The 12,048-nt window shown below is 38.1% G+C and overlaps 1 protein-coding gene across 1 annotated transcript in view; it reads left to right on the forward strand.

Moving 5' to 3' along the window:
* Positions 1 to 11,841, forward strand: part of UTP15 (UTP15, small subunit processome component) — a 17,579-nt gene extending 5,738 nt beyond the window's left edge. The window contains exons 5-13 of the mRNA XM_003785905.3: positions 989 to 1,167; positions 2,308 to 2,433; positions 4,283 to 4,418; positions 7,261 to 7,345; positions 8,481 to 8,630; positions 9,448 to 9,549; positions 9,723 to 9,856; positions 10,025 to 10,083; positions 11,214 to 11,841. Of these exons, the coding sequence (XP_003785953.3) occupies positions 989 to 1,167; positions 2,308 to 2,433; positions 4,283 to 4,418; positions 7,261 to 7,345; positions 8,481 to 8,630; positions 9,448 to 9,549; positions 9,723 to 9,856; positions 10,025 to 10,083; positions 11,214 to 11,431 (1,189 nt within the window). The 3' untranslated portion in view covers positions 11,432 to 11,841. The remainder of the gene's footprint in view (positions 1 to 988; positions 1,168 to 2,307; positions 2,434 to 4,282; positions 4,419 to 7,260; positions 7,346 to 8,480; positions 8,631 to 9,447; positions 9,550 to 9,722; positions 9,857 to 10,024; positions 10,084 to 11,213) is intronic.
* Positions 11,842 to 12,048: the final 207 nt, after the last annotated feature.

Here is a 12,048-nt window from a genome sequence, read left to right on the forward strand (position 1 = left end):
TTTCTTGTAGAGACAAGGTCTGTATGGCAGGCCCAGGCTGGATTTGAACCCACCAGCTCAGGTGTATGTGGCTGGCGCCTTAGCCACTTGAGCCACAGGCGCCAAGCTTAAAATCTCAAGTGTTTTTTATTGTGTATTATCCACATGGTCTTGGCCCATCAATGAAATGTTTAAAATATAACAGAAATTTGCTTAACATGATTCTACTTCCTGACAAGTCTTTTGTTTTTTAAAGAACTTTTTGAATTTTTTTTTTGCAGTTTTTGGCTGGGGCTGGGCTTGAACCCACCACCTCTGGTATACGGGGCCAGCACCTTACTCCTTTGAGCTACAGGCGCTGCCCAAGAACTTTTTGAATTTTTAAAGATTAAAATGTCTTTGTCCCAGCATTTAGAAAAATTCACTCATTAGACAGCTAAGTAGAATTATTAACATACTTGAAAATATAGGCCAGGTGTGGTGGCCCTTGCCTATAATCCTAGCACTCTGGAAGGCCACAGTGAGAGGATTGCTTGAGCTTAGGAGTTCCAGACCAGCCTGAGCAAGAGTGAGACCCTGTTTCTACTAAAAATAGAAATATTAGTTGGGCATTGTGTCAGGTGCCTGTAGGCTGAGGGAGGAGGATCACTCAAAACCAAGAGTTTGAGGTTGTTAGTTTGAGGTTAGGCTGACACCATGGCACTCTAGCCTGGACAACAGAGTGAGACTCTGTCTCAAAAAATATAATGTATATAAGAAAATAAAATTTTAAAACTATTGTCTAATAATTTTATTAACTTCATAGTGTAGGGATATTTACATTTTTTAATTATCTTGGAAGCAAGCTTATGTTTTAAAGGTTTCTTTCCTCATTATTTCCCTGTATAAAAATACTCCCTGAAACTGAGCTGCTTTTTTTGTTATCTGGGAAAAAGGAGGATTACATGTTGGAAAGTGCCAGAAAAGTAATTTTTTTCTTGGTTTTTAATACTGATCTTTGATTTTTCAGAGCAGTTCATACGGTAGATTTTACGGCTGACAAATACCATGTGGTCTCTGGGGCTGATGACTACACAGTTAAATTATGGGATATTCCCAACTCCAAAGAAATTTTAACATTTGAAGAACATTCTGATTATGTGAGGTGTGGCTGTGCTAGCAAACTTAACTCGGATCTCTTTATAACAGGTTGGTAAACTTTTCCTTCCTGAAGTAAATAATCTCACTGGGATGTACTTTACTATGTTGCTATGGGACTGTTGGGATGGAGGGGTTTAAAAACTTGTTTATGGGCTGTGTGTGGTGTCTCATGCCTATAATCCTAGCACTTTGGGAAGCTGAGACAGGTAGACTGCTTGAGCTCAGGAGTTAAAGACCAGCCTGAGCAAGAGTGAGACCCCATCTCTACTAAAAAGAAAAACTAGCTGGGTGTTGTGTGGGCTCCCAGCTACTTGGGAGGCTGAGGCAAGAGGATCTCTGGAGCCCAAGAGTTTGAGGTTAGTATGACCTGTGACACCACATCATTCTACCCAGGGCGACAGAGGGAGACTGCGTCTCAAAAAAAGAAAAGAAAAGAAAAGAAAAAAACCAAACTTTTTTTTTTTTTGAGATAGAGCCTCAAGCTGTCCCTCTGGGTAGAGTGCCATGGAATCACAGCTCACAGCAACTTCCAATTCCTGGGCTCAAGCGAGTCTGCTGCCTCCGCCTCCCAAGTAGCTGGGACCACAGGCACCCACCACAATGCCTGGCTAAATTTTTTGTTTGCAGCCATCATTGTTCTTTTGGTGGGCCCGGGCTGGATTTGAACCCACCACCTTAGGTGTATGTGGCTGGTACCTTAGCCATTTGAGCCACAGGCGCCGAGCCCAAACTTTTCCATAAAGGAATATATTTCTGATTCATTCTTCATTTATTTTTTCCGGTTCATGTCTCTCGAGTGTGTTTGGAAACAGTAGGCTGCTCAAGTCCCCTGGTTTTCAGAGAGCCTCCAGCAGCCAAGAAACAAATACAGTTATAGGTTAGCCTTTGTGGATGCCTTTAGCAAGATTGCCAGGTGATTCTGCAGTGCGAGTAGTCTGAAGATGGGTGTAGTTTAAGATTGGAGCAAGTTAGCTTCTGTGTAGTATTGGTTTCTTGTGCTTCTTGAGAAATAATCAGTGGTAGAGGGTTTGAAGTACTGTGTCTTCATGAATGTATGTTTTTGTCTTTTTAACATTCCATCTAAGTTTTTTTCCCCTTTTAAAATTTATGTCTGGATATATACATACATGTATCGTTTTTATTGTTTTAAACAATAAAATTTACATAATGTAAAAATTGACATCTTAGGATCATATGATCATACTGTGAAGATGTTTGATGCACGAACAAATAAGAGTGTTCTCTCTGTTGAGCACGGGCAGCCGGTGGAGAGTGTCCTGCTTTTCCCCTCTGGAGGTCTTCTGGTGTCTGCAGGTATTTTTTTAAAATAGCTTTTGCCAATATTGTTGGTCTTCAGATTTTCTTTAATCAGTCGTTAATTTATAATTCATCAGTGTATGCTTGAACTGCATGTGTAAGTTTTTGCTCAGCCTGTTGATAAGTGGGACAGGCAAGCAGTTGTCATTTATTGTGTACCTAACATGAGGCAGGCACTGTGTAGTTACGTTATCTCAAAAGCCCTAGATGTTACAAGGCATAGTTTTCCCCCTATTTTACAACTAATTATGTAATAAAACTTTTAAGTAATTTTTCCAAAGCACAGTGGTTTGTAGCAGATGTGAAATCACAGCACTTGAGAGCCTATGTTATATATTTAACCCTGTCACCTTTGACCCCAAAAATCTAGGTCACACTTGTGATATATGGCAGCTTTTGAAAATCGGTGCTTTAAGATGTAGAATCAGGCTTATCTCTTTTTATGCAACTGTTTATGTTGAAAAGTGTTCTTACCCAGAAAGTAGTTAATAATGCCAGAAAAGATACCATGTTTCCCCGAAAATAAGACCTACCCCCAAAATAAGCCCTAGCAGGATGTGTATATGCATTTGTTAAATATAAGCCCTACCCTGATAATAAGTCCTAGTGATGGGCCATGCATGCCATGCATTTTGGTGTGGAGAGGAAGACATCCCCTGAAAATAAGCCCTAGTGTGTCTTCTTGAGAGAAAATAAATATAAGACAGTGTCTTATTTTCAGGGAAACACGGTAATGTGGTGTCAGAAGGGCCTTGATATATTTTTCAGCAAGTTAATACTAAGGGCTTTTTTGTCTTGTTGAGCGTATAGTATTTTCATAGTTATAATGAAAGAAGTAAATTGGCTTTTTTCATTTGTCAATAAAGCAAAAATTATATTGACATTAGATGAATATGTAGGTATGTATATATATATGTAGTTGGATATTTGGCAGCATTTATGTGGACGTGTGTGGCTCCCCGACCTCCCGCTTTTTCTTTTTAACTTCTCCAATCCAGGGAGAAATTATCTCCAATAACCTATTTGGTTTAAAAATAAGTTGGTAATGTTGTCAGATTTATCTACTTTTTTTGTTGTTATTTTGAGAAATGGAAAAAAGATCAAGTTGAGCAAGGAGAATGGAAACCTATGTGCTAACTTCCACTGTGCCACTAGCTATTGGTGTGACCTTGGCAATCCCGTCAGAGCTCTGGAACTTGAAAATGAGAGGTTGGACTAGATCACTGATTTCAAACTGTGAACTCTCTTGTGAGGTGCCACAAGCCTGTGGGGTGGTGGGACTGTGAGTTGGGTTCCAGTCCCTTTCTCCCCATTAGGGTAGATAAGTACTTCACTTTGCCCTCCTACCCCTTTTTCTGTTTTCTATATTAGACTTGCTTTATAGCAGTGGTTCTCACCCTTCCTAATGCCGTGACCCTTTAATACAGTTCCTGTGGGTCGCAACCCACAGGTTGAGAACCGCAGCTTTATAGAAATTTTGTTGAAAATCTGTATTATTCATTTCCATGGTTACACAGAATTTCTTTAAATAGTGATTGCATTACAAGTTTCTTAAAATGAATTCTGTTTCAGTTATACTTTTTATTTTGTCAGGCAGTTCTGCACTTCACAAGTATGAAATTATTTAATTGTTTTAACAATTCTGTGAGGTAGGAACTGTTGTTACCAGTCACACCTCGTAAGTGTTAGAGCCAGGACTTAAACCAGGTGGTCTGGCTCCAGAATCTCTCAGCAGCCTATGTGCCATGTGCCATGTCCACTGAAGAATGCTTTTCAGATCCTTAACATTATGACTATGTGGGCAGAATATCAAACTAATGATTGTTGTGATGATTTCTTTTTATAGGAGGTCGTTACGTTAAAGTCTGGGACATGTTGAAAGGAGGACAGTTGCTAGTGTCTTTGAAAAATCATCACAAAACTGTGACGTGTTTATGTCTCAGCAGCTCTGGACAGAGGTTGCTCTCTGGCTCACTGGATAGGTTGGCATTTTAATTTTCTTTTTCAATTATTGTTAGTATACAAGTGTTTAACACTAGAGGAAATTTGAGCAATGTATGTGATAAGTGTTCTGATACGATTTCTGTGGAAAAAAAATGTATAGATTTGAAAATAGCTTTGACTTTCTTTTTACACATAGCTACTTATTTTCTCCCTTGACGTTTGTTTCAACTTTAAGCAATATTTGAACGATCCCCTGGGTAGAGTGCTGTGGCATCACAGCTCACAGCAACCTCCAACTCCTGGGCTCAAGCGAGTCTCCTGCCTTAGCCTCCCAAGTAGCTGGGACCACAGGCGCCCACCACAACACCCAGCTATTTTTTGGTTGCAGCCATCATTGTTGTTTGGCAGGCCTGGGCTGGATTTGAACCTGCCACCTTAGGTGTATGTGGCTGGCGCCTTAGCCACTTGAGCCACAGGTGCCGAGCCTAAACCATCTTTTAAAACCATTATTGTACATTCATGTACTTTGAAATTTTCATAATGAATAAATGTATATATCCTAGTTTATATTCTTTAAAGTGTAAGGCTTCACATGAACATTTCTATAACATTAATGTGGGCCAAATAGTACTATTTTGAGCATAAATTTAATAGTCCCTTGGTTAACGTTCACATGTAAATGTTATGTGATTTTAAATGTTCAGTAGCCACATTTTAAAAGTTTTTTTTTTCCTTTTTTTTTTGTAGAGACAGAGTTTCACTTTCTTGCCCACAATAGGGTGCTGTAGTGTCACAGCTGACAGCAACCTCCAACTCCTGGGCTTAGGTGATTCTCTTGCCTCAGCCTCCCAAGTAGCTGGGACTACAGGCACCCACCACAACACCCAGCTATTTTTATTGTGATTTGGCTGGGACTGGGTTTGAACCTGCCACCCTCGGTATATGGGGCTGGTGCCCTGGCCCCTGAGCCACAGGAGCCACCCTAAAAGTTTTTTAAAAATTACATAAAATTTCGGCTCAGCACCCATGGCACAGTGGTTACAGTGACAACCACATATGCCAAGGCTGGCAGGTTTGAAACCAGCTCGGGCCAGCTAACCAACAATGACAACTGCAACAAAAAATAGCCGGGCGTTGTGGCGGGCACCTGTAGTCCCAGCTACTTGGGAGGCTGAGGCAAGAGAATCACCTAAGCCCAAGTTTGAGGTTGCTGTGAGCTGTGATGCAACAGCACTCTACTGAGGGCAACATAGTGAGACTCTGTCTAAAAATAAATAAATAAATAAAATTTAGTGGTATATCTTATTTAGCCCAATATCTAATGTAAAAATAAAAAAATAGGTAGCCTATATAAAACAATTTTAACTTGTAAGTAATCAGTGTAAAAATTATTGTGATATAAAAATAAGCATCTAAACATACGTACTATCATAAACGTACAATAATAAATTTTGTAACAATCACTGCCTCAGTTTTAAAATTTAAGTTTAAAATAAACTAAATAAATTCAGTTTTTTAATTTCACTAGCCGCATTTTTAATGGTCAGTAGCCCAATGTAGCTAGAACTATGGTGCGGTTTTAGAATTCACTTTTCATCTGTTGGTCATTTTATTTCCATATTTCTATTTTTCTGTTATAGAAAGTCTCAGTTTTCAGTACATTTATTAAAAACTGTACAGTTATCCCGTAGTATCTGTGGGAGATTGGTTGTGGGTGCGCAGGTCCCTTTTGTAAAATGGTGTGGCATTTGCATTTCATCTGTGCATACTCTCTGTGTATTCTAAATCACCTGCAGATTACTATAGTACCTGATACCATGTAAATGCTTTGTAAATCATTGTTACACAGTACTGCTTTTTAAATTTATATATATTTTTTTTTTTGAGACAAGAGTCTCACTGTGTCACCCTCGGTAGAGTGCCATGGTCTCACAACTCACAGCAGCCCTCAACTCTTGGGCTTAAGCAATTCTCTTGCCTCAGCCTCCCAAGTAGCTGGGACTACAGGCGCCTGCCACAATGCCCGGCTATCCTTTTTTTTAACTGCAGTTGTCATTGTTGATTTTAGCTGGCCCAGGGTTGGGCTTGAACCCGCCAGCCTTGGTGTATGTGGCTGGCACCCTACCCACTGAGCTGTGGACGCCACTCTAAATTTATAATTTTTTTATTGTTAATTTTTATTTATTTACTGTGGATATGTTTAAACTATGTTTGATTGAATCTGAAAATGTGGAACCCCCAATACAGAGAGTTGACTATATTATGAAAGCTAGAAAACATTTTTGATAGGAAGATATTAGTTACATAAATATATGGCAAGTTCTTTAATATAGTGTCAAAAGGCAATTTGGGACTTGAATTTAGAGACGTGGTGTAAACTGGCTCTTAAGAGTGATTTTTATTCCCCAGCAAATGTTTGACCATACCTGGAGAAATACTTCAGGTCCTGGTGCTAATTGCCACATAGGGATAGAGGCCAAGGAGGCTGCTGAGCACCCTGCCATGCACAGAGCAGCCCCTACAGCGATGATGATGGTCCAAAATGGCAATTCAGCTGAGATCGAGAAACCCTGCTCTCTCAACTTCAAATGTAGTTTCACTAATACTTTTTCTTGGTTCCTAATCTTCAGGTGATAGTAACTCATGGTCTTTCTTTTTTAAGTCTTCGTATAAACATGATTAGTGCTGATATGAAGTTCAATTTTTAAGGGATTCAGTGAGAAAATAGTTTGTAATTAACATTACACTGTTGATTACATAATCACTGTTCTTCTTCACTGTTGCAAACACTTTAACATTCTAAGTTTTTAAAAAATAGAAAGTTTGCATTTTATGCTCATTTCCAAGATGATTTATGACAAACTTTTCTTTTTTTGTTAGGAAAGTGAAAGTGTATAGCACAGCTTCCTACAAAGTAGTCCACAGTTTTGATTATGCAGCTTCAATTTTGAGCCTTGCCCTTGCAGTAAGTACTTTTACCTCTTTTTAAAGCTGTCACTAGCCCTTTTTGTTAAGTGGATTTGAATAAGTCTTCATGCCACATTAGATATTTGATTTAGGATAATTATTAGACAGTTAACACGAGCTCATCCTAGAAAAAGTGCTGCATACCTCATTGCTGAGCATCAGTGTTAGGGTCACTTTTGAAGTGTTCTCTTTGGGAAGTTATGCCAATGACTACCCTTGAGAGCAATTTTGGAACTTTTTTTTTTTGGAATGATCATCAGAGCTGTTACAATATAGGGTCTGAGAATTAAGTTGGCAAACATCCTACAATAAGTGCTTTGAAGGGTAGACTGGATGTTGCCATTGGTACCTAGCTTCCCAACGGGAGTACTTCAGAGGTGACTGTAATGATACTCTGCAGTGAGGAGGGGAGCACACTTTTTTAAAAATGAATTTGAGAACTTAATTGTCCAATCTTGTCTATGACTTGTCCAAGTAACTTAGCATGAGTTCAAATTTAGGTCCCACTCACTGCATAGCTTCAAACTAAGTGCAGTGCTACAGGTATTGGTAGCACTGAGGACAGGACCTGGGAAGTTGATACGTCTCTCTTCAACTCATTTAACTCAGGAGAATTATAATTATATAGGAAGGTAAGTTGGCTCTCCTAGCAGAAAAAAGGTAGAGGAAAAGAGTACAACAAAAAAATATCTATTTCTTTGTTGCCTACTCTTTCTGAAATGAACGTTGTCAAGTTTCATGAGGAGCCACATTTGGGCAGGAAGGCATTTAAATTTATTATATAGAACTCTGAATTGGGGGAGGAAAAGCTTATTAAAAATGGCTTTTGGGGGCAAGATTATAGAAAGTCATGCCCTTATGTGATGCTTGATGCTGTTAATTATGCATTATCATACAAATTTTGCATGATGTTTTACAAGTATACGTTCTGTCACAATAGTGTATTATTAACCTATAGGAAGAAGTGATTTTGTTTTGTTTTGCATAGATCGTTGTTAGGTGGAGTATCTGTGCCTGAATAAAAGTATTGGTAAATTGGTAGGTGGTAAACACAGAAGTGTTTTTTAAAGTAAAAGTAATATAAATTGTGAGTTAGAAATAGATTAACTTACTTTCCTAATTGTTGTTATTAGCATGAAGATGAGACAATAGTTGTTGGAATGACCAATGGAATAGTGAGTGTTAAACATCGAAAATCTGAAGTGAAGAAGGATTCTCTTTCTAGGAGAAGAAGGCCTGCATATCGAACCTTTATTAAAGGGAAAAATTACATGAAGCAGCGGGTATTTGTGCATTTTTGATTATTTGTTTAAAAGGTGAAGTCTGTTCGAGTAGCTGACTTTGTTCTTGTGCTTTACTGAAAAGCAATTTATGTGACATTTAACTGTATTTTGCTTTTTTTTCCCCTTTTTTATTTTTATTATTGGAGATTCATTGAGGGTACAAGAAACCAGATTACACTGATTGCATTTCTTAGGTGAAGTCCCTCTTACAATTCAATTTTGATATGAGGACAATTAATGACACAGTGAAGGGTAGGGGAAGGGGAGAGCAGAAAGAAAGAAGGAGGGAGGTGGTGGGGTCTCCGTGGTTTTTTTTTTTTGTTTGTTTAAACATCAGAAGTATCTCTAGATTGCCAGATTGGGAAGATTATTGATGAGCAGTCGGGAACCAGGACTACTTCATTTAGTACTCTAAATCATAACGTAATGTTATGTTCTATGTATTTGATCTCATTCAAAATAACGTCTTTCACATACTGTCTGATTTGATCTTCTAAGTAACCCTGAGAAGTAGTAATGTTCCCCTTTGGCATTTGAGAAAATTGAGATACAAAGCAATTAGGATTGATGCAGGATTTCATTACTGGAATTTGGAGTTTTTGAGATCTCAGTATCTCCGATTTTGTTTTCTTTTCCTACTACATCATACCACTTGGCATGTAAATAGAATTGAAATGAATAATTTTTGCCCAGAATTGAGGTGATTGTATATGTCGTAGGGTAAAATTTCTATTGAATGTGTAGGGTAAAGTTTCTATTGAATATGTCTTTATACAGAGAATGAATTTTTCTTCTATATCTTTACTTTGCAATACAGGATGACATTTTGATCAACAGGCCAACAAAGAAATATCTTGAATTATATGACAGAGATCTGAAACATTTTCGGATTTCTAAGGCCCTTGACAGAGTCCTTGAGGTGAGTGAGGAGCATTTTTAAAAGGTCATTTTATTACTTGCTTTACATATTACCATGACTTGGAACTGTGAAGGTAAAAACCTATTCATTTTGGTAATTTAGTGCCAAACAGTGATTTTTTTTCTTTCTTCTGTTGCTCTGTCTGCTTGTGTTGACTCAAAAAATTTTTCTAGCCCACTTGTACGATAAAGACACCTGAGGTTACAGTTTCCATCATAAAAGAGCTAAATCGACGAGGAGTCCTTGCAAATGCCCTTGCAGGTCGGGATGAAAAGGAAATCAGCCATGTTCTTAATTTTTTGATAAGGTACGTATAATGTGTATGAAGCACTTGTACTTTGGATTTGAAATCCATTTTTGTGTCCAAATGAGAGACATTTTGTTTGACCTTCAGAGAACTGGTGGAACATTAATTCTGTTTTAAGGATTTTTAAAAAGTTTGCAAGTTTTATTAAATAGGATTTTTACTTTGTAGGAATCTTTCTCAGCCAAGATTTGCCCCTGTTTTGATCAATGCTGCTGAAATAATTATTGGTAAGTAGTTGTTACAACTTGAAAATTCTAACATGCTTATGCAAGTAGAAATGTCAAATAATAGAATCAGATTTGGAAATTGAGTAGACCAGAGTATCTTTTTGTTTGTTTTGAGACAGGGTCTCTATTGCTGGGGCTAGAGTGTAGTGGGGTCATCATAGGTCACTACAGAGTCGAACTTCTGGGCTCAAGAGATCCTCTTGCCTCTGCCTCCCAAAGTAGCTGGGACTACAGGTGCATACCACCATGCCCAGCTGATTTTTCTATTCTTTTGCAGAGACAGGGTGTGGCTTGTGCTCAGGCTGGTATCAAACTCCTTGCCTCAAGCGACCCTCCTGCTTCTGTCTGCCATAGTGCTAGGATTATATATAGGCTTGAGCCACCAGGCCAAAATATCTTGCTTTTATCAATTCTCCAGTAAGGATTTCATGGAGAAACCAAATAGCTACAACAAATTAGTACAGTTTAAAATGTAGTAAAATGATTACTGGTATGACTTTGAATTGATGGACCTCTGCTTATTATTATTTAAAATTTTTTTCTTATCATCTCTAATGATGCAACTTTTTTTTAAGGAAAATGAAAATAAGTCAGGCCCGCTACCCTGTACTTTCCGTAATTATTTCTTTTTGAAATAAATTCCCTCAGAGGGGTTATTACACTTCTATAAGTCATAAATTAAACATAAGATAAAAAATGGATTTTTTAAATGTTTTCATATTTAAGTTTTTACTATTTTCTTTTTTTTGAGACAGGGTCTTGCTCTGTCACCAAGGCTGGAGTTCAGTGGCCTGATCATAGTTCAGTAGCCTGTAACCTTGAATTCCTGGGCTCAAGCAATCCTCCAGCCTCAGTTAACCTCTTGAGTAGCTGAAACAACAGGTGCACACCATCACGCCTGGCTAATTTAAAAAATATGTTTTTCTAGAGCTGGAGTTCTCGCCATATTGCCCAGGCTAGTATTGAACTCCTGCCTTAAGCAATCCTCCTACAACCTCCCAAAGTGCAGGGATTATAGGTGTGAGCTGCCATGCCTAGCTGATACTTAATATTTTATACTTTTTTACATTATTGCTTTTCACTTACTATATAGAAAAATGTTTCTAGGTAACATGTTTCTCTCTTTTTAGATATATATCTACCTGTGATTGGTCAGTCCCCTGTAGTTGATAAAAAGTTTTTGGTACTTCAAGGACTTGTAGAAAAAGAGATTGATTACCAAAGAGAACTACTAGAAACCTTGGGGATGATGGATATGCTTTTTGCTACCATGAGAAGGAAAGAAAGCACTTCTGTGTTGGAACATACATCTGATGGATTTCTAGAGAGCAAGAAGATGGAATCATAGTGCTGCTTATAGGACGTACAAGATTTCCTAACTTGGACTAGATCTGACTTTATTAACTATTGGAAAAAGGATCCCTTTGATACATTTAAAAAAATTTATAGAAGCAGTTCTATGGAAGAGACTGGAATAATTATGACTGCAAAATAAGTACTTGTTTTAAGACATGGTTTTCCATGTAGTATTTTGAATTATTTTATGGCATCTTCAGCTAGAAGATCTCACTTGTCTACCTTGGATGAGTTGATACTAATTTTATACAGCAAGTTCTATGTCAACTTTTGGGTGAGCACTCAAATCAGAGTTCAACTATGAAACCCCAGGAGAGGGTTTCAACTGGGAATTCTGCCAAAGGAACAGAGCCTTGTTATTTTGCTTCTATCCTGGAAAACAACAACAAAAAATGGCAAAAACAAAAAACTTTGTTCACTGTTATCAGTGCCTTTGGGACTTCCAGGCCCTTGCTTAGCTTGGCTCCCTTCTCATTGATACCATCACTTGTCTTAGATCCCATGTTCTCCTTCCACTAGTAGGATTGTATCTGTTCCAGTCTGGCAGATCAGTAGTCTGCTCTGAATAGTGGACACTAGCTCTAGCTACATGTGTATTCAGAGTGTGAT

Source organism: Otolemur garnettii, unplaced genomic scaffold (genome assembly GCF_000181295.1).
Source record: "Otolemur garnettii isolate 467f Iridium unplaced genomic scaffold, OtoGar3 scaffold00017, whole genome shotgun sequence".
Classification (NCBI taxonomy): domain Eukaryota; kingdom Metazoa; phylum Chordata; class Mammalia; order Primates; family Galagidae; genus Otolemur; species Otolemur garnettii.